This window comes from Schistocerca cancellata, chromosome 1, assembly GCF_023864275.1.
Source record: "Schistocerca cancellata isolate TAMUIC-IGC-003103 chromosome 1, iqSchCanc2.1, whole genome shotgun sequence".
Lineage (NCBI taxonomy): Eukaryota > Metazoa > Arthropoda > Insecta > Orthoptera > Acrididae > Schistocerca > Schistocerca cancellata.
Genome location: NC_064626.1, coordinates 367,454,078 through 367,479,349, shown reverse-complemented (window position 1 = coordinate 367,479,349; position 25,272 = coordinate 367,454,078). Strand labels below are relative to the sequence as shown.

Genomic DNA, 25,272 nt, shown 5'->3' with positions numbered 1-25,272 from the left:
GGTTAAAATGGTTTAAACGGATCCGTACGAGATGCTAAGTTCTTCGATAAGCTCTCAGATAGTTATTCGCCTGTTTGAACGCACTATTTTTGCCAGTTTTTGCACGTGTTCTTCTGTTTTTGAGTTTAAGGGAAGTTGCGAATATTGCTCGTCTTCTACCGACTCATTTCCGCTTTTAAATAGTTCATACCACTTATGAGAAGTCTTCAGAGCTAGAGCATTATAGGTATACACCAATTTCAACATTTCTTGAGTTCCTTTGGCACTTTATTGCAACTTGCACCAAAACTTCATGTTCACTCCTTGTTTGAAATCCATGATGCACATCAGACACGGTAAACACAGCCTCACTATAGCGTCTCTGGACGCTGACTGACAAAATAAGGACGTGTTCCAGCTTGACGCTGCCTGTCTGAAGGTGAAAGAAAAAAGTGCAAAGACTGGTCTAACGTTGAATCTCAAGAAAATGAAAATTATGGCAACTACACCTATCACATCATGACTTATGGGATTAGAATCAATGTAGGTTGCTTCTATATTTAATTATCTCCGTGCTCAGATTTCGCTGATACTGTCTGCAGCCACGAAATCAAGAGACGCATCTTACTTGGTAGAAAGGCAATATCCAGCCTTGGAAATGTTATAACGAGCAGAGACAGAACTTTATCAACAAAGGTGTCCTCCTCCGTAGCGTAACGGTAGCGTTACCGCCTACCACGCAGGAGGCCCGGGCTCGATTCCCGGCAGGGGACTAGGTGTTGTGTGTCCTTCATTATCATTTCATCATCATCATTGACTCGCAAGTCGCCGATGTGGCGTCACCTAAAAAGGGCTTGCAATACGGCGGCCGAACTTCCCCGAAAGGGGCCTCCCGACCAATAATGCCATACGATCATTTCATCAACAAAGGTCTGTATAGTAAGGGCTATGGCCTCTTCTATTGTGATGAATAGATGTGAGACCTAGGCCATAATAATGGCTGAACGACGTAGAATAGACGCCTGGACCGAAAAGAAAAGAAATAGGTCAGTATTAAAAAAAAAGGAAAAAGGAAAGTAATTGATTACAACCTGAGAAGTCCGCAAGAGAAACTGCAGGGTAGAAGAAAATGGCATACTTTAGTCCAAGGGGTCATGGAGAATCGGACTAAATTTTGTGTGTGTGTGTATGTGTGTGTGTGTGTGTGTGTGTGTGTGTGTGGGAGAGAGAGAGAGAGAGAGAGAGAGAGAGAGAGAGAGAGCTGTATGCTGGTATACCGGGCTGCACACTGCTTCTTCTCTGTAATACATGACACCAAATCATGCATACACTCATTACAGTCACTTGCACTGAACAGACACAGTTCATAATTTTAGATACATGGCATTATATGGCATTATAATGTTTGGAATATGGCATTATAATGTTTGCTATGGCTTGATTGTAAACACTGTCTGCGGGGTTCGCGTTCATTTACAATGAGGTGATAAAAGTGGTAGGATAACTCATAATACGGACCTACTTTCTCCCGGCGTAGTGCAGCAGCTCGACGTGGCATGGACTGAACAAGTCGTTGAAAGTCCCTTGCAGACGTACTGAGTATCATTCCCCTGTAGCTATCCATAATTGTGGAAGTGTTTCCGGTGCAGGAAGTTGTGCACGAACTGACCTCTCGATTATGTGCCATAAATTTTCTATGGGATTCATGTCGTTAGATAGTGATGACCAGATCATTCACTCTCATTGTCCGGAATGTTCTTCAACCCAACCGCAAACAATTGTGGCCCGGGGACGTGACATCATTGTTTGGAAACATGAAGTCCATGAATGGATGCAAATGGTTTCCACGTAGCCGAACAAAACCATTTAAGTCAACTATCGGTTCAGTTGGACCAGAGGACGCAGTCCATTATTGTAAACGCAGCCCACTTTATTATGGAGCCACCGCCTGCTTGCACAGTGACTTGTTGACAACTTGGTTCGTTGGCTTAGTGGGGTCTGCGCCCCACTCGAACCCTACCATCAGCTCATACCAGCTAAAATCGAGACTCATCTGACCAGGCCACGGTTTTCCAGTCGTCTATGGTCCAATCAACGTGGTCACGAGCAAAGGAGAGGCGCTGTAGGTGATGTCGTGCTATTTGCAAAGACACTCGCTTCAGTCGTCTGCTGCCATATCCCATTAACACCAAATTCCGTCGCACTGCCCTGACGGATACGCTTTCCATACGCCCCAAATTTATTTCTGAGGTTATTTCACGCGGTGTTGCTTGTCTATTAGCACTGACATTTCTCGGTCTCTCGGTTGTTAAGTGATGGCCGTCGACCACTGCGTTGCCCGTGGTGAGAGGCAATGCCTGAAATTTGCAATTGTCAGCACAATTTTGACACTGTGTATCTCGGAATATTGAAATCCTTAACGATTTGCGAAATTGATGTCTCATGCCCTAGCTTTAACTACCATTCCACGTTCAGAGGCTTTTCATTCCCATCGTGAGGGCATAATCACGTCGGAGACCTTTTTACGTGAATCACTGGCTACAAATAACAGCTCTCCAATGCACTGCCCTTTTATACCTTGCGTACCCGATACTACCACTGTCTGTTTATATACATGATTTTTATCATAATGTTAATGCTGTCAACAATTTCAGTGCCGGCCGGTGTGGTCGAGCGGTTCTAGGCGCTTCAGTCCGGAACCACGCGGCTGCTACGGTCGCAGGTTCGAATCCTACCTCGGGCATGGATGTGTGTGATGTCCTTAGGTTAGTTAGGTTTACGTAGTTCTAAGTCTAGGGGACTGATGACCTCAGATGTTAAGTCACATAGTGCTTAGAGCCATTTGAACCATTTTTTTAACAGTTTCAGTCATTAACTGTGCCTCGGCCAATGTTTGAACAGTGACGTCGTGGGCTTCGAGGGGATACCAAATGTTATAAGACACACGCTGAGCAGAGATCTAGCTCTGCATAGTGTAAATTTATTTGAATTCATTTTCGTATAACAATGTGCGGATAACTACCTACGTATAAAATTTTAATTGTACTTTTGCAGTTATCAGGCGGGCTAAAAATGTGGTTCGCTTTTAGCTGACAGTGCTCTAATAGCTGACCCATCCGATAGCGACTGATGGCACCATTCAGAGTTTCACTTGACTACTACATTACTTTTCCAAACAGAATTGTGGTTTATTTTCAGGCAAATACTTTATTTTTCAGTGCTTGTTACCTGACCCACATACTAAACTCTTTAACATTGCTTTTCATATCTCTTCCGCTGTGGTGAAATGAAACGGAATAAAATTTTTAAAATGATTTACATATCTGCTAGTATATCAATAACAACATTTTCAATTTGGATTGTGTTTTGACTAAGAGAATCATTATTTTGTTTTTAGCAAGTGTTTAACGTTGTAGTCAGTACATATTTTGTCATCTCATGCGTTTGTGTTTGTAATTCATTGTCCAATTTTAAAAATATCTGCAAACTATTTTTTTCGAATTTAGGATATGACATAATTTCTGAATGGAGGAAAAAATAGACGAATAATCTGGTGTTCAATCCTAAGGCCTACTACAGATGGCAGTAGTAATTTTGCATTGCGTCTCTTCTGTTGTCCAAATATATTAGTCGAAAGAGTTGAGAAAAATATAATTTTTCGAAGGAAATTTAGGAATTTCGGGTCAACAAGCGGCAAACGTAACTGAAGAAACATCTAATACTTCGCGAAAAGCTTTCTAGAATGTTACAAACCCGGTATTTACGACGGTATCCAGAAATATACATCAGCCGCGTATTAATTGCCTGGTCGGACTTCGAGGATAAAGTAACTACGTTAATAACAGCCCACACGGTCATTATCTGCACGTCACTGTGTGATCGGAATTCATAATAAGTGCCCAACGCGTTATTTGTTGACTACATACCGGAAAAAGCGGATAGGTTTCCGTTGACCTGATTCCAAGGCTTCCTCCTCGAAATGTTCGGTATATATTTTGGGGTCAGCTGGTGAAAATGAACTCCCCATGACTACTCCAGTCGGTGATGATAGACTCCCTGTGACTACTCCAGCTGATGATAATGATCTACCCTGGCTACTTCTTCCGGCTGTTCGTACTAGCCATCGTCGGAAAGAAATTATGTCGACCACAGATACGCCTAAAAAGGTTGGTCGTCTCTATGTCAAATCACTGGCCAGTAAGCTTATAAAAGCACTATGATGAAAAGAGAGACAACGTAAAAGCTCACGAGTATATCCGCATCATTAAGGCTAAAGTTGTTAAGGCTTCCAACAAAATCCACGGTGATGTGAATAATTCCCAACGTAAGGGCTGATCAAATACCTCAGGTGTTTCACGAGTGAGTACGCTGGGGCACCAATGTTGCTAACAATGGTACATAAGGACACCTTATCTTGTAAACCTTCGGGAGTCCATAAAGTCTCTGCGAAACTGGTGCACCTCTTAACAGCTTCGTCTGAGTAGCCGGTATAACTTTTCTATACTTGCTCTTGGTATGATCAGTGTCAATCTCCCGGTGTGAACTTTCTTCTGGCAGGTCCTCCATCTTTTCAGTGTAATTCTAATGAGTTGCATTGCCCTTGTCGGGTGATAAGATCACAATATGTGGATCTTCTGTTAGTTCATGTGTGGCTGCCTTTTCCCTGATAGGGACGTCCGGTTTAGTAGGTTTTATTTGAGTAAGAGCACGACCGTTTTCGCGACGTACTTCTTCAGCTGATCAGGTGGAAGTCGTGTAGTTGTCTGTTCCGCTGCGACTATGATGTCCATGATAGCTGCGGTTTTAGGAATGAGTGCAAAATTGAGTCATTTTTTTAAGAACTGAAACCTCTACCTTATCCAGTTGCTTGGCCGTGAGTTTGATGATAATTTTGTAGAGAGCCTCAGAAGGATCTCCTTCAGATACACGATCAAATTTCCTTTATGAGGAGACAGTTGTGCCCATGAGACGCCATCAATCCATTCCCACTCCACAAATTGAACTGGTTGGTCAGCTGTAGATGTAACTTGAAAAATTCTTTGTTAGGCAAGGCACCAGCGGGTAAAGCATAGTCCTTTCCGTACCATGGTTAGGATGACAAGTTTACTGATTTTTCTGCGAGCGCCGGACTCGATATTATGCATTACTTAGGCAAAGTTCAGCAACACACATTGTTCACGGTATCTCAAAAGGAATGCAAAGGCAATCAGCGAACGGTTTCCCCGGTGGCACAAATCGTCAAATCTTTTCACGCTGTGGCACATCTTCTCCCCATAGTGATACGAGACGTGATTCTTCAGCTTCTCCTGGCATAAATAATGACGAAGTAGTTCATGGTTGTACCGCCGGATGTAATTTTCCAACAGACACAAAATTACGACAAACAACCAGTTTATGTTCATCAGGTGAACCGATAAACTGATTGTTTAAGGGCCGGTGTAGTGCTTTAATCACTTCCCCCTCTTCCCTCTCTCTCCCTCTGACCTGATTGCCTGTACGCAGTCTGCGCTCAGCATTTACCCCCCCCCCCCCCCCATCCTTCTGTTGAGAGTTGCTCAATCTTCGATTCGCGCCCAGGGACGCATGCTGGTGACACCTCAGGTGTTTCTCTGCTTTCCCTTGAAGTCAGTTAATTGTGGGATGTCTCCTTACTGTTACTAATCAGACTAAGTGCGGGTTCCCATGCTCTACTAAGGATGTAATCACAGTCACGACTGATCAGAGATTCCCTTACTCGAATGTTGGTGGATTATTTAATGGCACAGTACCAGAAGTTAGACGTTCGTCTCAGGACCTTAGTATGGTTGTAATCTATTCCGCGTGTTTCCGATCATACTATGGATTTGATGCAGGGGTCTAACTTCTGGCACTATGTCATTAACGACTGTATCGTGATTCGAGTAAGGAACCCGCTCGTCAGTCGTGATAGTGGGTACATCCTTAGCAATGTCTGGGAACCCATAAGGAAATATCCCACACTGAATTGACTTCGGGGGAGGCTGAATAATGGCAGAGGTGCCACCAGTATGGTTTCCTGGGTGCGAACCAAAGACTCAGCAACGTATCGGCGCGAGGAGAGGAGGAAGTAATCTGGGCACAGATGGGGTACAAAATGGCAGTTCGTACGGAGGGGAGGAAATAAAAGCACCGTGTTGCCCTCTAAGAAGTCAGTTCATGAGTTCACCTGACAATGGCAATGTCAGGTGGTCCTTGCCGAAATATTGTGCCCGTTGAACACTGACATCCGGCCGTTGATCCATGAACTTTTTCGTCGAATGTACACATTGTTACCAACTGCTCAATAATGTGCTGATCAACGTTTGAAACGCAGTACAGCAGTGTTTCTGCGTAGTATAGATTCGACAACTCCTTGGTAGGTTTCCTTAGGTAGCGGCAACATATGTCTACACAGGTACCACGCAGTTCCCGTGTTCCAAAACACTTGTGCTTGCACTGACATTGTACTACGTCGTCCGATCTGTTGCAGATCGCCACCTACACTATGTGATCAAAGATGTCCGGACACCTGGCTGAAAACGACTTACAAGTTCGTGGCGCCCTCCATCGGTAATGCTGGTATTCGGTATGGTGTTGGCCCACCCTTAGCCTCGATGACAGCTTCCACTCTCGCAGGCATACGTTTAATCAGGTGCTGGAAGGTTTCTTGGGGAATGGCAGCCCATTCTTCACAGAGTGCTGCACTGAGGAGAGGTATTGATGTCGGTCGGTGAGGCCTGGCACGAGGTCGACGTTCCAAAACATCCCAAAGGTGTTCCATAGGATTCAGGTCAGGACTCTGTGCAGGCCATACCATTACAGAGATGTTATTGTCGTGTAACCACTCCGCCACAGGCCGTGCATTATGAATAGGTGCTCGATCGTGTTGAAAGATACAATCACCCTCCCCATATTGCTCTTCAATGCTTAAAACATCAAAGTTGGCCTGTGCTGTGATAGAGGCACCCAAAACAACAAGGGGTGCAAGCCCCTCCATGAAAACCACGATCACACAGTAACACCACCGCCTTCGAATTTTGCTGTTGGCACTACACACGCCGGCAGATGACGTTCACTGGGCATTCGCCATATCCACACCCTGCCATCGGATCGCCGCATTCTGTACCTTGATTCGTCACTCCACACAACGTTTTTCCACTGCTCAATCGTCCAATGTTTACGCTCTTTACACCAAGCGAGGCGTCGTTTGGCATTTACCGGCGTGATGAGCAGCCGCTCGACCATGAAATCCAAGTTTTCTCACCTCCCGCCTAACTGTCGTAGTACTTGCAGTGGCTCCTGATGCAGTTCGGAATTCCTGTGTGATATTCTGGGTAGATGTCTGCCTATTACACATTACGACCCTCTTCAAATGTCAGCGGTCTCTGTCAGTCAACAGACGAGGCTGGCCTGTACGCTTTTGAACTGTACGTATCCCTTCACGTTTCCACTTCACTATCACATCCAAAACAATGGATCTAGGGATGTTTAGGGGTGTGGAAATCTCGCGTACAGACGTATGACACAAGTAACACCTAACCACGTTTGAAATCCGTGTGTTCCGTGGAGCGCCCCATTCTGCTCTCTCACGATGTCTAATGACTAGTGAGATCGCTGATATGGAGTACCTGGCAATAGGTGGCAGCACAATGCACCTAATATGAAAAACGTTTGTTTCTGGGGGTGTCCGGATACTTTTGATCACATAGTGTATATTGCTTCGTTTTCCACGTTTTGTGATGATGTCTAAATTCTTGTTGTTACTAGTGATTCCACCACCCTTCAACTACTTGCCGTAGATACTTACAACAGCCGACCAGCTCCGCCGTTTCCGGGATGCTAGATTCCGGGCGCCGGGTCACAACAACTGCGGTTTGTACTAGTCAAAAAAAATGGTTCAAATGGCTCTGAGCACTATGGGACTTAACTTCTGAGGTCATCAGTCCTCTAGAACTTAGAAGTACTTAAACCTAACTAACCTAAGGACATCACACACGTCCATGCCCGAGGCAGGATTCGAACCTGCGACCGTATCGTTCGAGCGGTTCCAGACTGAAGCGGCTAGAACCGCTCGGCCACAATGCCGGCCTGTTTGTACTAGTCACTTATGTCAATGTATTTGTGCATTTTTGGCCCGAATCGTTACTATAATGATTACCTATTAGTCTCTGCTCTGCTGACATATACTGTTCTTAACGCGTTATATTTCCACAACGTCTCCAGGTGGCGTACAGTCCCGCAGTTGGACAGTGGTTATATATCAGGTGCGGCAATGAAACGGGCGATTTTGAATCCTCCACCAGCAATACAAATTTATTCACAGCGATATAAAACATATGCAACATGAATTTACAATGCTTGCAATTTGAGTTTCCCATCACGAATGTGCCAGCCGTTTTCCTTCACACAAATTTCCAGACGTTTACGTCACATCTTGCACGACTGACACTGGAATTCGATTAACTTCCTTCCTAATTTGATCGTTCATTTCCTGGACGGTGCGTCGTGGGTCACACCGGAAGATATGAGATTTTCAATGACCCCAATGCAAGAAATCATATGTTGAAAGATCGGCAGATGTTGGAGGCCAAGATACGTCCCCGTCCTTGGACGTGTACTGTAGCGCCTTAATGGAATACCGCGAAGTATGTATGGTATGTGGTCCCGTCTTCTTGGAAGAATGTGTTTGCATACACAGGAAGAACAGCAACATGTTTCAACATGTGAGCATAGTGTTCTAATGTTCACCTAACAGCATTGTCACAATCGCCTTCAAGAAAATAAGGGCCTATAATTCCGAACGATCATAAGCCGTAACACACTACCACTTTCTGTGTGTGATCAGGCGTTTCGTGGTGAAGCATTTCAGGATTTTCATGTGACCGGAATCTGAAGTTCTGCTTCTTAATACAGCCTGGCGCATAAAAACTGGCCTCATAGCTCATGATCAGATTGCGCACTGGCCTGGGTTGTCGTTCATAAGTTCCAGCAATTCCCGGAAAAAGCATATTTTTTTTTGGGAGATCATCTGCATTGAGGTTTTGCACTATCTAAATTTAGTATGAATGATATTGATGCTCCTTGCTCCGTACAGTACGATTCAATATTTTAAGTGTCTGCTCATGCTTACGTGCAGAACGCCTGGGACTTCGGCTGAAGGCTTCTTCCACTCTTGCGACATTCTCCGGTGTGCACATGCGTTTTGCACTTCCACCCTCTTTCGAGCCGTATCACCCGTTTCCTCAAAGCTCTGTATTCATACTTTGATAGCAGGTGCCGACGGGACTGGGGCATGACGTGCGAGATTGTAATAAGCACGAAAAACACTCTGCGCGTCCACGTGGCTCTCGTTCTTCTTATTTACGGCAACACCGCGTTGTTCACTGGTCCTCGACGCCATCTCGACTGAACATCGATATCAGGGTCAACTGAAAAAGTTTGTTGTCCACATGGCCCACTCTCCTTTTCTGATTCATAACATAACGTTCTGTTTCCAGGGCTGTCAAATCGTTCGTTTTACTGCCGCACCTGTTGTTATCTCGTCAGTGTAAATCTAAGTGCACGTATACCTATCGAGCCCTTCAGGAAACGTTGCAGCACACAAGTCTTCCTTAAAGGTCTGTACTCTACAGTTCAGTGAACAGTACGATGCACAGCTTGTTCTTCAAAATGCATTATTTACCAAGTCATGTCCACACACACACACGCGCGCGCGCATACACACACACACACACACACACACACACACACACACACACACGCGCGCGCGCGCGCGCGCGCGCGCGCGCGCGCACGCACGCACGCACGCACGCACGCACATACACACACACTTTGATGAACGTACGAGAACTTCTGTTTGTTATTTGGCAGTTGGTAATGAATGTACTTACAGGGGAACCCTTTCTCCAGGAACCACCTCACATTACCGTCGACTGTGAGGTCTGCGCTACGTTCCCCAGCTCGATAAAGCGGCGCAGGGTAGTCGGCCTTCTTTGGGGTACGCGTTGGGCTGTGGTAGTCGTAAGCCAGTAGGTGTAGTTGGTCGATTTCTGGCGAGAGAGCCGCGCAGTCGTAGTACAGCTGAAACACATTTCGACCGATCAGTAGTTTTCATCTGACTACCAAACGTCAGGTGTAGAAAAGAATGTGTCACTAAAATTAGAGCCACAGGGCCATATAAGACGACAAAGGGTTCCAAACATGTAAGCCCCGGAAGCGTTCGGAGAGAGACTCTCCATGCTTCGCGGGTACACGGCTGCTCTCATAAAATAATCTTTCCCACTTCCGGTGTCAATAAATATCCACAGTAAATTTACACCACCTTTGATACGCAATGGAGATGCTGATAACCGCGACTATACTGAGCAAGCCATGGTAAGTAATGTCGTCTTCAATCTCAGAAACATTTAATTTCCTGCACACATAATTTCAAACCCTATGAAAGCATGTTCAAGAGGTGGTTAATCAATTCCTGAAGATGGATAGCTACTGTCTGAAACACATCGTGGGCAACTGAAAAAAAAATCATTGTAACTGGTGATGGCGTTCATTTATCACTCAGTTAATAACAGTAATCTTCAAGATTACTCTGCAGTTCACGCTTAACTGTTTGGCAGAGGTTTCACAGAACCACTTTCAGACTGTTCCTCCACCGTTCCACTCTCGAACGGCACGTGAGAAAAGTGAACACCTTAATCTTTCCGTGGATGCTCTGATTTCTTGGGTTTTATTACGATGATCAGTTCTCCCTGTTTAGATAGGAGTTGACAAAACGTTTTGGCGTTCGGAGGATAAAGTTAGTTTTAATGATTGACTCCCAAACTCTCTTGTCATATCAGTGACAATCTCTCCTCTATTTCTCGATAAAATAAAACGAGCGGTCCTCCTTTGAATTTTCTCAATGTCCTCCGTAAGTCCTACCTGATAAGGATCGCGTACCACGTAGCAATAGTTCAGATGAGGATGTACATGCATAGAGCAGGCAGTCTCCTTAGTAGAGTTGTCTCATCTTTCAAGCGTTCTGACAACGAAACACAATCCATGCTACACCTTCTCCACAATATTTGCATTAATATTGAGTTGCTCGAACCCCTAGGTATTTATTTGAATCTAGAGCCTTTAAATTCAGAGCATTTATCATCACATTTCTTTGTTATTTTCGTTTCACTTGCGATTTTCGCGCCATACTGGTATCCGGTATAAATCTTTCTGCATTTCGTTTTTTCCTTCTGAGGATTTTGCTACGATTAAATGGCAGCATAATCTGCAAAAAAACGTAAGAGTGCTGCTCAGATTATCTCCCAAATCATTCATATACATTAAGAACAGCAGATGGTCCGTAATTCTTCCTTGGGCAACCTAAGATATCACATCGGTTTCACAACACGATTTCCTATCAGTTACTACTGTGACTTTTCCGACAGGAAATCGTGAATATAGCCGCACAGCAAAGAGAATACTCCTTAGATACGTGATTTGATCAGAAACCGTTGTGAGGAACGCATCAAAAACCTTTTGAAAACCGAGAAATATGGTGTCAACTTGAGATCCCTTTTCGTTAGAATGCTTTACTTCGTGTGAATAAAGCACTAGCTGGGTTTCACAAGAACGATATTTTATGAATCCGTGAATCCTACATGTGTTTTCTAAGTGAAAAACGAACTTTAAATACTTTCACATATAAGGGTCTCAACAAGTCGCTGACATCTCATTAAACTTTTTCACAAAATGTTTACATAGGAGTTTGTGAATAAAACAAGTTTAAATATTGAAATTCTGACCGCAGACATCAGCTTCATTTCGAAAGTTTTTGGACGGAGACAAACTGTAACTATTTAGGAAACTCTTCGGATACGTCTATTAAATAATTCAAGTTAAGAGCACTCACTTTCCATTTTCAGATATCTGTAACCGAGTTCATATGTACACTAAACTCCTGGTACACTTTTATGTTAGGCTGTGCTCTCTGCTGAATAACATTTTGGTATCGTGTACCAAGAACTGACCAATTATTTTTAAAAAATTCTGCAAATCTAGTTTATACTGCGGAAAACTAAACATTATATAGAAAACTCAAAAAGGTATACTCAAACTGTACTGAGCTATGTGATTTTGTTTGTTTGGTGATAAAAAATTTGATATTTGAAGGAATAACCATTCACTATTTTAATGCTGGAATATTCTGTTACATAAGTGAAAATGATAAGATGCTGAAACAAAAAACGAGCTTCAGATATTTTGCAAAAATGTAATTAACTCTGTTCCAAAGTTGAGACATGCAGACTGAAAAGAATTGTGGTTTCTAAAAGTAGGTTTAAATTGTTTTGTTACTTGCTGTGGACATAAAGAAATGAAACATCCAATATCAGTACGACTCCTTGCGCAGAAGAAGCACTTTGCACCTGGAAAACTGTCAAGCTTGTTTAGAAGGTATTTTACACTTGGAAATTAAGCCACTGTAAATTAATTGAGTATATACTTTCAGACATAATGTTCCTACCACATGAAAATAATCTTGGTGGAATGGAATAAAACAGTTTTATTGAAAGACACATACTGATTTCAAGTTTAATGTTGTGGTTCTTATATGCTATGCAAGGCAAAGTGAAATTTGGAATAATTCTGAACTGAAATTAATGTCATTATCAGTGTCATGTAAAACAAATATGTGTTTTGTCCTCAGAACAGTTATGGAAGACTTTATGGAGAATAAGAAGTGACTGAATGGTGTCTCAGGGTGATTTCTGTCGTGATTCTGTGTTTCATTAAAAGTGAAGGGAAAAATTAACAGCATATTTAAAATTTCAATGAATCTATTCAAAGTCCATACAAATGCATTTACAGGGAAAAAAATTACTTATTAAAAAAAGGCAGTGAATTGGCAGCAATTCCAAGAAAAGTAAGTCATAAATGTTTTCTAATTTTTACAACCCATGAAGTATTCCCACAGAAAGAAATATAAAGGGTTGAATATTTAATAATTTACACAAACTGTACAGATCTTCGGATTAAGACACCTGTTGTTTGTATGCAGGAGTATAAAGCACATACTTATCAATTGCTAAGACATTCTGAGAAAGTAACTAGCTTATGTGAGGGAAACACCAATGTTCAAAAAACAAAGAGGAGTTTTTCATCAAATAATAATTGCTATGACGTTCTTATTTTGGACATTGATACCAATAGGGAAAATTATAAAGGAATTTCATTTTAAAACAGAAGAAACTTACATCACAATCTCTAGTGTTGTTTAAGCAAGTAAATTTAGTAAACGTAATAAACATGTACTGCGAGTGAAACAATTGCATCTGATATCAGGATGGAATAGAAGTATTTTATACTCACACTATGGTTGATGTAGGGTATTACACTCAGAGTCAGCAACGCGTTTTGAGTTTTTAGAGATGACTTCAGTTCACGAATTAAAGCTGAAAATTGCCTGCGATGTTCATCTGGATTCTCGTCTCTATGACTGTGAGCATAACCTAATACTTTCTTGACACCATGCCAAACATTTCCTGAAGAAAACAATTGAGTCTGGTTTTAGTTGCCAGTGAAAATCAAGAAGTATAATTGTGTATAATTGTGTACCTTCCACTGCAAGTTAACAACAGGAGAAATTTTAATGTGAATTACAAACTGCTCATTATATATAAACTGTATTTAAAACAATAATAAAGTTTACTTTTGAATTTAACACTTAGTCAGCTAATGTGATGAAGCTGATATACTGTGCGTTAAGGTTACTTTTGAGAAGTGAACACCTGTACATATATGAGAAATACTGCATCATTTAATAATAAATAAAATTTAGTACATGCATAAGTTTAAGAGTTTGAACTAATTTACATATTTCGTATTCACCAAGTGCACCTCGGTCCTTCTTTTCCTTGCTGAAGGGGAATTCCCAAGCTATATCAATGCCATCAAATCTGTTTTGTTGAAGAAGTTCTTTTACTGAGTCCACGAATGTTCGTCTGTGTTCATCACTTTCAAGCTGTAAAATAAATAAAGATTTAGATAAGTTTCTTGCACTTCAGCAAGCGATTTTTTTTACGTCTGAAGAATATGTATCTTTTTTCGTGCATCTGAACACCATAGAATACATGAAACATATTTTGCAAGATGCCCGAGATGGAGGTACGATGTTACTCCCCGTTTATATACGTAATCTGTCCCTGGACTGCCCTCTCCAAAAACTCCACTCTCAAGAAACCGTACTTTTACTGTACACAAAGCATTGGTGACGCAAATTAATGTGAATGAACCCTAGAAAAAAATAAGGCATTAAGGGCAGTATTTATGATGGATTATTGTAGTACTGTAATGACTGATGCTTTGAATATAACAGTAGATTTATTGCAAAACAACATAAACTGAATTGATATTAAACACAGGGGTGTAAATAAGCACGTGTGAAGTCAAATCTATCTCTGTTTTCTAACACAGTAGAGATTGATTGGCAAAGTAGAAATCGAGGGGTATGGGAATAGCGACAGAGGTGTACTATTCCGTTCACCTGTTGTCAGCAGGACGATAGATGACCTATTGGCTGTACTGCATTGTCACGTCAATGTGAGTACCTGATCGAATTATTCAACCGTTCATGTAACTAATGACTGCTGTTCCCACAATACGGATACTATCACTGCTGAGGGTGTCACTGCAAATCGATAAAGTCTCTACCGAGCCAGAGCTGCCAATTACACTACCACAACCCTCTGTTGGTGCCCGTCGTCGACAGCTAAACAGTGAAGTTCTGTACCGTCTACATCTACATCTACATGATTACTCTGCAATTCACATTTAAGTGTTTGGCAGAGGGTTCATCGAACCACAATCATACTATCTCTCTACCATTCCACTCCCGAACAGCGCGCGGGAAAAACGAACACCTAAACCTTTCTGTTCGAGCTCTGATTTCTCTTATTTTATTTTGATGATCATTCCTACCTATGTAGACTGGGCTCAACAAAATATTTTCGCATTCGGAAGAGAAAGTTGGTGACTGAAATTTCGTAAATAGATCTCGCCGCGACGAAAAACATCTTTGCTTTAATGACTTCCATCCCAACTCGCGTATCATATCTGCCACACTCTCTCCCCTATGACGTGATAATACAACACGATCTGCCCTTTTTTGCACCCTTTCGATGTCCTCCGTCAATCCCACCTTGTATGGATCCCACACCGCTCAGCAATATTCTAACAGAGGACGAACGAGTGTAGTGTACGCTGTCTCTTTAGTGGACTTGTTGCATCTGCCAATGAAACGCAACCTTTGGCTCGCCTTCCCCACAATATTATCAATGTGGTCTTTCCAACTGAAGTTGTTCGTAATTTTAACACCCAGGTACTTAGTTGAATTGACAGCCTTGAGAATTGTACTATTTATCGAGTAATCGAATTCCAACGGATTTCTTTTGGAACTCATGTGGATCACCTCACACTTTTCGTTATTTAGCGTCAACTGCTACCTGCCACACCATACAGCAATCTTTTCTAAATCGCTCTTCAGATGTGGACTCCGACAGAAGAGGCCGCGCGTTTCTCGTCTCAGGTTATACTCTAAGTTTTCCGACCAGTGGTCCAGAACGCGAAATACTAACAAGACTGTCCGAGCTACCGAGACAGCAACACTAGTTACTCCTCTAGCAGTCCGGAATGGAATCTCTCCAACACTCCACCGCTCAGCGATCCTCGAGAACCTGGGGCATTCGATGGTACCAGCTGACTAGATTTCCAGTCAGAAACTCCGGCGGGAAACGTTACACCAATCGACTGGCTTCTCGCCACTTTACGTCATCAGTCTTCCGCCTGTGATCATGCTCGCCTATGGCGTGCGCGGGAAAACTGCAGGCGAGCCAACGCCCTCACACCGTGGGCACCTGTTCGTAGCACTCGATCCCCCTCACCCCTTGGTTGCTACTCTCCTCTCCAATCCCCGCCCTCTGCCACGACTTAAATGTTGTGTCCCCCCTACCCTCCATCACTACACCCTTCATCTCCTTTCCCAAGGTGGCTTCCGTCAACTCCCCCTCCCGGATGATGCCCTCTGTCCCTCCATTTATCCCTCCTATCAACTCTGATCCTCACCCCCTCTCCTTCCCTCTGTCCTTCCCTGGGCTCCCTCTTCCCCCCCTTCCATCCTGTTTTCATCCCACCTAACCTCTCTCTGTCTCCAATCTCCCACCCTGCTAAGTCCTTTTGTATACCCCTCCTCTGCCTTTCCCCACTCCTTGTCACGTCTGCCCAGCACCCACCACCCTCTTATGGGTCCTTGTCCTCCATCGGCTCCTTCCCCCCCCCCCCCACTTAGTTTTTTCCTCTTCTTCCCTCCTTCCCCCCTTTCCTTTCCCGTCATCTGTCCAGGTTCCCCTCATCTGTCCTCGGCTCTGGTATACCATATTTGTGCCAGTTTTTTAGTGCAGTGTTCAAGTGAATGTTCAGTATTGTTCGTCTTTCCAAAGTTTTGCGAACAGAAACCATGTTGTCACTGGGTGTAAATTTTATATCGCTTGCGAACAGAAACCAGACTGTCGCCATGTTTTTTAATTGTCTGTCTATTCTCTTACCTGTCTGCTTCATACGTATTTTATTGGCATCATCAACCCTTTGATCTATATTTTAAGATCCACGATTTCTGCCATTTTACCATTTAAGTCACCGATTTTATCACCTGCTTTTATTATTTATTATCTTCATCTTTTTAAAACAAATTCTATAGGCTGAAGAGTGGCGTAGTAAGCTGCTGCCATCCCGTCCGTTCGGGGGGAATCGGAACTCAATAAAGGAAAGAAAAAAAAAGAAAGACTACTTCACACCTCTTTGCTGAACTTCAGGTCCACCGAATCACTGAACACGTCAGCAAAGGCTTCAACGCTGCCAAGTCGACAGCTGCGGTTTTTCTGGACTTGCAGAACGCCTACGATAAGATCTGGACCGACAACCTCGTGCACAAGATGCTGACGCAGACCCCAATACCGCACATCTATGTGAAGATTGTGGATGACTTCCTCCGCGGTAGGACTTTCCTCGTGGCTCACCGGGGAATGCAGTCTGGCATTCGCCCATTGACAGCTGGCACTTCTAACAATACCATCACTTGCAAAGTAGGTTAGAAATCAGATTAATAATGTTGCTCACGCAGCGTATGTTCGCTTTATCGGGCAACAACAAAGTTATTGGTTGTGGAGGGTATCATCAGAATGGAAATAATGAAGTCACTGTAAAAAAGTCATTAATTTTGGCACTTATCTTGAATGGATTCTCACGTAGATTTCGTCGAAGTTGTTATGGCTCATTTTGTTGATTCTAGGGTGATTCCACTTTGACTGCTAGAAGGTCCAGATCTGTATTTTAGCAATATTTGAAGACCTAACAAATGCGTTTTACAGGAAATTCTTAATGATCAAACAATCCCAGATCAGAACAATGGTATGGTAGAAATAATTTTTGACTTGGTATTCAAGATCTACATTTTTATTAAACTTCTTGTAAATTCACATATACTTCTTCTTAATTGTCACATCATCAAGAAAACAGTTTTGTATCAATCTTCATATATTTAATTTCCACTTTAGCCAAAGATAAGACTTGACTGTTCTTTTACAAAGCGAAATAACAACTTAACTTCTGCAAAGTGAAACAAAGACTGCTCTGTGCGCATTCGCGCCAAAACGGTTACAAGTAAGTCAAAGATTATGACAGTTCCACAGAAATGAATACACACAAGAACCATATCACTGTAATATATCGATACATCTGAGTACCTATACATTAATAAAACCAAATGTGAATATTGTCACAAAAATATGTCTGTTACTTCGCAGAAAAGTAGTACGATATTACTGGTATCGAGAACTGGGGTTGGAGTGCCGAAATGGTCACGTAAATAAAGAACCATTACACACTCCACAGGGATCCGTGCTATCTCCCATTCTTTTTAACATTTACGTGAATGATATGCTGGTCATCCCCGAGTGCCAACTGGCACAATATGCTGATGACACAGCACTCTATACCACTGGACGTATCACTGACGCCGTGCCGCGCGGGACTAGCCGAGCGGTCTAACGCGCTGCAGTCATGGACTGTGCGGCTGGTCCCGGCGGAGGTTCGATTCCTCCCATGGGGATGGGTGTGTGTGTTTGTCCTTAGGATAATTTAGGTTAAGTAGTGTGTAAGCTTAGGGATTGATGACCTTGGCTGTTAAGTCCCATAAGATTTCACCCACATTTGAACTGACGCCGTCATCGCCCGCCTCCAACGAAAGGTGGACGCCACCATTACCCGGTGCCGGACAAACAAAATCGCACTTCATGTCACCAAAACTACGGCGGTCTACTTCCCGAAACGGCGCACGGTACTCCGCCGCAATATTTCGATTGCAGGCGTGCAGGTGCCTTGGTCCCCGAGGACCACCTATCTCGGGGTACGGATGGACCACAAGCTGCTGTTCCACTGTCATGCACAGAATGTCGCCAACAAGGGGCAAAAGCTGACCAGGACCTTGTGCCCCCTCTTCCGCAGTAGGGAACTTAACCTGCCTACCAAGCTCCGTATCTACCGGGCCGTTATCCTGCCTGCCCTCACGTATGGCTCCACTGCATGGGCCACCATTTGTGTCACCAGGATGCGGACGTTGCAGCGCCTGCAGAACAGGGTTCTCAGGTGGAGCCTGCATGCCCCACCACTCACGCGTATTGTGACTCCATGAGGAAGCAGATGTCGTTCCCCTAAAGGGGACCATACGCAACAACGCGCTGCGGCTATATGAGAAAGTGGCTGCCCTACGGAACACTGTCCATGGGCTACGCCACGTTGGGACTACAGACCCACGTCGCTGGCATCGCCAACCGGTTCCGCTGACCATCCTCGAGGAATCGGCTTCCGAACAGGACTAGCCCAGGGCCTGGCACGCCCACCACGGCTGCCTCCTTTGCCAGGACTAGCCCTCCATTCCACGTCCACGACTTTCCAGTCTTACCTGTCCATGTCGGACTACGTTTTTATGGTTCAAAAGTGGCTCTGAGCACTATGGGACTTAACTTCTGAGCTTATCAGTCCCCTAGAACTTAGAACTACTTAAACCTAACTAACCTAAGGACATCACACACATCCATGCCCGAGGCAGGATTCGAACCTGCGACCGTAGCCGTCGCGCGGTTCCAGACTGTAGCACCTAGAACCGCTCGGCCACTCCGGCCGGCACAGAAGAGTACTGTCACCGTTGCAGGGTGGTATGGGACTCCAGGTCCCACTGCCACACCTCCAAAGTGTATTGCAGTGACACAGTGTTTCGTGCTGAGAAGTCAATCAGCAGATTAAAAAGAAATATAGAGTTTTCTCATTGTATTGTTAACCTGACTTTCTTGTATTGAATTGTACTAGTCTTTTTCAAATTCTTCTTTTTCCCTCTCGTTCCTCTTGCCCAACGTATTGGGTATTGTAACCCGCTACGGTTTATTATGAGTGATGCACGTCTCTCGTTGCATTTACCTCTTTGTCTGATACATATACGTCTTTTTCGAAGTACAACTGTGGACTCTCTGTATAAAGTAGTTATTAATTTTGTCCTATTCGTAATTTTATAATTTTGTGTTTGCAATTATATTCTTATTCTACACTTCTTTCGCGGTCTACGCTTCTGACGCCCTATTCCTCTCAGAAATAAGTCAGTTCTGCAGTTTGTAATATTCTTTCTTTTTCAGGCACACTGACATTGTGTTGTACTATTTAATTATGCTATCTGTTTTGTTTTATTTTTTCTGATAATGTACAACAAATTAAGCACTGTTATTTTATCTGTACTGCCACGTGTTCTACAAATGATGAGGTTTATCGCTAAATGTCGAATGAATTTACCCTTTATATTTGTTTATTATCAGTTACTGGTTACACCTGATAGATTCTAGCCGAAACGCTACCTAATGAGTGAAGTTCATAGGCGAACAATTAAACACACACGCACACACACACACACACACACACACACACAGTCTGAGACAAAGATAATATGATGATAATTATGCATTGAGAACTTTCTCCACAGGACATTACCTTTAAAAATTACGTTATTGTCAGTCAGCGTATTCATTTCACTTCGCAGAAGTAAAAGGTGTTTGAGTATTTGAGAGTTTAATTTGCTGCTGTGTTCCAAAGACATTTTTTTCCACCCCTTGGAGTTCGGCAGGCTGTTGTAGAATAAAGTCTTGTTCTTTTCAATCAAGTGTCCTAGCTGAGTGCAAGTGGTGCAGAATGGATATGTTGTCCATCTCTAGAGCCAAACTTACAGGAATTACTGTCGTCTGTGAGATTGTTACAGACACATAATGTCATAGCACTGACGCCTATCCTGTAGACGTTGCTTTTTCTGGGCACACCTAGGCAACAGCAACACATTACTCTTTACTGTATCTCTTTTCTCTATATGTTCATGCTAACTGTCAGTCAATAAGGCTAGCCAAAGTACACACAAGAAACAAAATATTTACAGGTTAAATTGTCCTCCTGGAATCCAAAGAGACCGGTGTCACTTTCGTTTGAAATGCTGTCTGTTTCTACCATTTCCACAATTACTTTAAGGATAAACTATCCCAAAGTACCTATAAAGCACATGAATCTTTCAGCTCGTTCATTAGCTTATGATAAACCCCGTTCCGAAAGATCAGACTGAAACATTATACGCTAGTTTCATCGGTGCAGTTTTACCGTGAATATGGTAGAAAATTACTCTTGATATTGGTTATCCATCCACTTTTGTCCTCGTCTTTCCATCAAATGCGCCGTCCATTCGTACTTTTTTTAACCACATAACTTTTAATGTCTTTCAGAGGTAACTGGCTCTAAACGCTTACCTAAGCTCCGTTTCAAGATTTACCTCTGATCATTATTAGCACCTGTCCAATGCGTTTCTCCACAAGTACAAATTTCAGAACTTATTCTTCCGTCCTAGGACATTATCAGAATTAAACTTGTTATTCAACGAAATATTCTTCCGTGTGACCGGTATTATATCTGGTTTCTTCCTTGCTTAGCCATCTCGTTTTGCTTCACAGGTACCAGAATTCTTTCATGTTAGTTGATCCTTCGACCGATTCTTCGTAGCACAACTTCGTATGTAAGGGTGAAAATCTTATAAAGAACGTTTAGTTCCACTATATTTGTTTATTATTACTCAATTTTTGCTTAATAGGTCATCGTTAGGTAACAACTATGTAGTGTCCTCGAAAACACTAATGCCCAAGAAAGTTTCGACAAATTGTTATTTTCATCTCTACTTCCTTTTCTTTCCTTTTATCTAACGTATTCTGTGTTAGTCTTTTCGTTCTTTTAAGTTTTCTGCTTTGTGCTGGAATGACCAATTTTATTAATTTTTCGTTTCACTAAAAGATGCAAAATCATATTTGTTACTCGATTATTTTGCCATCTCCTTCAACAGCTCTTCAGTGTTTCACTCGCTTCTTCTGAGTGTTATTCTAATGAAGAATTGGTATGTATGAGATATTCATCGAGCTTGTGCTTATTGTTCTATGAAAAGTTAACAGTTTCTAGCAGCTGATGTTACACGTCCGTGTGATCCTTATGTCTGGGACAGAAGACCAAACTCCTATTATTCTAATCCCGCAGTTCATGTCTGACATCAGCACCTGTGAAATTATTTCATTAACTAGCGCTGCCATGCTTGAGTTTAATTTTCATTAAATGTCCCATAACTCCCCGATATTAACACTGAGTTACCTGTTTGCTTCACACCCACTTCTCTGTTCTTTTCTAACATTACTGCACAGCTTTACCTGTCTCTGTCTGCCTCTTTGTCTCTCTTTCAGACACACACACACACACACACACACACACACACACACACTTTGTGCTTTCGAGAGTTTGTTTATGCCGTCATCAGATCAGAACCTCATAGCCTCACTGTATTCTCTAAGTAGTTCTCTTTTATGACACTCTATTATTACAACACTAACCAGCTCAAAGTACTTCTTCCGTTGGTCTGCATCGGCACTTCCCCCACCGATGGACAGAAGCACCTTTAGCGACGGGAAGCTCTCCTTGAGCGCCACCACGCTGGTGTACTTGGTGCTTTCGTCCTGGTATCGCGGCACAGCCTTATAACTGTCCGTGTCGATGGTGGCGTAGCCGTAGATGAGGTGCGTGCAGTAGGTCAGGCTGGGTTCGATCTCCGACACAAGCATACGCTTTAGATCTGCAACAGTTGTTAGTTCTCAAGCAAATGGGATGTAGAGATTGAGGAGATAATCTTTCTTAGCACATGTAGTCTTTTAGCAGTAAACTGTGACTAACGCGAATTATAAATTTCCTGCATAATTGAACTTAAAAAGAATTTTAGGGCGTCCAGCTATCTTCGTCTACTATACCCCAAGATATTTCGACAGGGTACCTATCAGTCATCCTCAGGAGAGCCATCGAAGACTGACGATGTCTTTCCCCGTCCTGAAACTTACAACCGCGATGACTGTGTTTCGCACATGCATCAATATCGTGGCGACAGACTAGCAAAACATCTTGCCAATGCGCAATTTTGAAAGCCATGAAAACAGCAAGCAGGTCCAAATGGATGCATGTTGCAGTAGTTATTCACGTATGAAAATACTTGCGAATTGTGTACTACATCAAAACCGTCTTCTTGCTGAAGACCATATCGACAGCAAGTACCAATTGACATGAAACCTCCTATTTTATATCTGATGTCCAGTTCTTCTTTGTCTGTTCAGGTATATCCTCAAATTTCCAATGAATTTTTTCTTCTGTATGTTCATTATCAGTTACTATTTGACTTCTAATAGTCAAACCGCTAATGTTGTTCCCTGTAGCTATTATGTGCAATTCATTGACAAGTCATCGAAATGGTTCCTATACCACCTGTTATATTTTATTATCAAAAATTTATTACTAAGTGACAAACACACACACCCATACACCCACACCCGCGTGCGCATACATGCATATTGTAGTCTGAGATAGAGATACAATTACTTATTCATACTTCTGATGAACAGAGAAAGTTGCAAACGCAAAAGATTTCATCTTGTCTTTAAAAAGTTCTTTATTGCCTTTCAGTATATTTAATCCACTTCGCAGAGGTAAAAGGTATTTCAACGTTCCACTTTCTTCTATCTTCCAAAGAGAAATGTATGTGCTGGCCATCTCTGTTACTTGATTTGTAAACATCCCACTGTTAGAGTTCGTTAACAACAAATATCAGGGGGCACTACCTATTTCACACACACACACACACACACACACACACACACATACACACACACACACACACACGCACAATATATATTTCGCAACTGATTAGGTTATCAGTTGATGATATGAACTTTTTAAACGACAGACGAAGTACTCTTAAAGTTCAGTTACTAATAATGTTTTGTAATTACACTGAATAGAACTGAAACAGTAAATTAATAAACTTATATGAAATGATATGATGCTTGCTAAACTGACCATAGCGTTTGTGAGTGTGTGTGTGTGTGTGTGTGTGTGTGTGTGTGTGTGTGTGTGTGTTTGTGTCTCTGTCTGTCATGGGATAGCCGTGTGCACATACACTGAAGAGCCAAAGAAACTGGTTGTTGTTGTTGTGGTCTTCAGTCCTGATAATGGTTTGATGCAGCTCTCCATGCTACTCTATCCTGTGCAAGCTTCTTCATCTCCCAGTACCTACTGCAACCTACATCCTTCTGAATCTGCTTAGTGTATTCATCTCTTGGTCTCCATCTACGATTTTTACCCTCCACGCTTCCCCTATAATATTAAATTGGTGATCCTTCAATGCCTCAGAACATGTCCTACCAGCGATCCCTTCTAATAGTCAAGTTGTGCCACAAGCTTCGCTTCTCCCCAATTCTATCCAATACCTCCTCATTAGTTATGTGATCTACCCATGTAATCTTCAGCATTCTTCTGTAGCACCACATTTCGAAAGCTTCTATTCTCTTCTTGTCTAAAGTATTTATCGTCCACGTTTCACTTCCATACATGTCTACACTCCATACAAATACTTTCAGAAACGACTTCCTGACATTTAAATCCATACTCGATGTTAACAAATTTTTCTTCTTCAGAAACGCTTTCCTTGCCATTGCCAGCCTACATTTTATACCCTCTCTACTTCGACCATCATCAGTTATTTTGCTCCCCAAACAGCAAAACTCCTTTACTACTTTAAGTGTCTCATTTCCTAATCTAATTCCCTCAGCATCACCCGAATTAATTCGACTACATTCCATTATCCTCGTTTTGCTTTTGTTGATGTTCATCTTATACCCTCCTTTCAAGACACTGTCCATTCCGTTCAATTGCTCTTCCAAGTCCTTTGCTGTCTCTGACAGAATTACAATGTCATCGGCAAACCTCAAAGTTTTTATTTCTTCTCCATGGATTTTAATACCTACTCCGAACTTTTCTTTTGTTTCCTTTACTGCTTGCTCAATATACAGTTTGAATAACATCGGGGAGAGGCTACAACCCTGTCTTACTCCCTTCCCAACTACTGCTTCCCTTTTATGTCCCTCTACTCTTATAACTGCCATCAGCTTTCTGTAAAAATAGTAAATCGTCGTTCGCTCCCTGTATTTTACCCCTGCCACCTTCAGAATTTGAAAGAAAGTATTCCAGTCAACATTGTCAAGTCTCCAAATGCTAGAAACGTAGGGTTGCCTTTCCTTAATCTTTCTTCTAAGATAAGTCGTAGGGACAGTATTGCCTCACGTGTTGCAACATTTCTACCGAATCCAAACTGATCTTCCCCGAGGTCGGCTTCTACCAGTTTTTCCATTCGTCTGTAAAGATTTCGCTATAGTATTTTGCAGCTGTGACTTATTAAACTGATAGTTCGGTAATTGTCACATCTGTCAACACCTGCTTTCTTTGGGATTGGAATTATTATATTCTTTTCGAAGTGTGAGGGTATTTCGCCTTTCTCATACATCTTGCTCACCAGATGGTAGAGTTTTGTCAGGACTGGCTCTCACAAGGCCGTCAGTAGTTCCAATGGAATGTTGTCTACTCCTGGGGCCTTGTTTCGACTCAGGTCTTTCAGTGCTCTGTCAATCTCTTCACGCAGTATCATATCTCCCATTTCATCTTCATCTACATCCTCTTCCATTTCCATAATATTATCCTCAAGTACATCGGCCTTGTATAGACCCTCTATATACTCCTTCCACCTTTCTGCTTTCCCTTCTTTGCTTAGAACTGGGTTTCCATCAACGCTCTTGTTATTCATGCAAATGGATCTCCTTTCTCCAAAGGTCTCTT

At 42.6% G+C, this 25,272-nt stretch overlaps 1 protein-coding gene across 3 annotated transcripts in view; it reads right to left on the bottom strand.

Annotated features, from left to right (window-relative positions):
* The window catches only part of LOC126174792 (chitinase-like protein EN03), a 165,016-nt gene that overhangs the window by 88,655 nt on the left and 51,089 nt on the right, over positions 1 to 25,272 (bottom strand). Inside the window, exons 2-5 of one of the 3 annotated variants that reach the window (XM_049921190.1) lie at positions 21,954 to 22,192; positions 13,849 to 13,972; positions 13,321 to 13,493; positions 9,867 to 10,056 (exon numbers count right to left, since the gene is read on the bottom strand). The exons of 1 other annotated variant lie outside the window; for it this stretch is intronic. In XM_049921190.1, the coding sequence (XP_049777147.1) occupies positions 9,867 to 10,056; positions 13,321 to 13,493; positions 13,849 to 13,972; positions 21,954 to 22,192 (726 nt within the window). Of the gene's footprint in view, positions 1 to 9,866; positions 10,057 to 13,320; positions 13,494 to 13,839; positions 13,973 to 21,953; positions 22,193 to 25,272 lie in introns of all 3 variants that reach the window. One more of the 3 variants, XM_049921166.1, reaches the window with a different exon arrangement.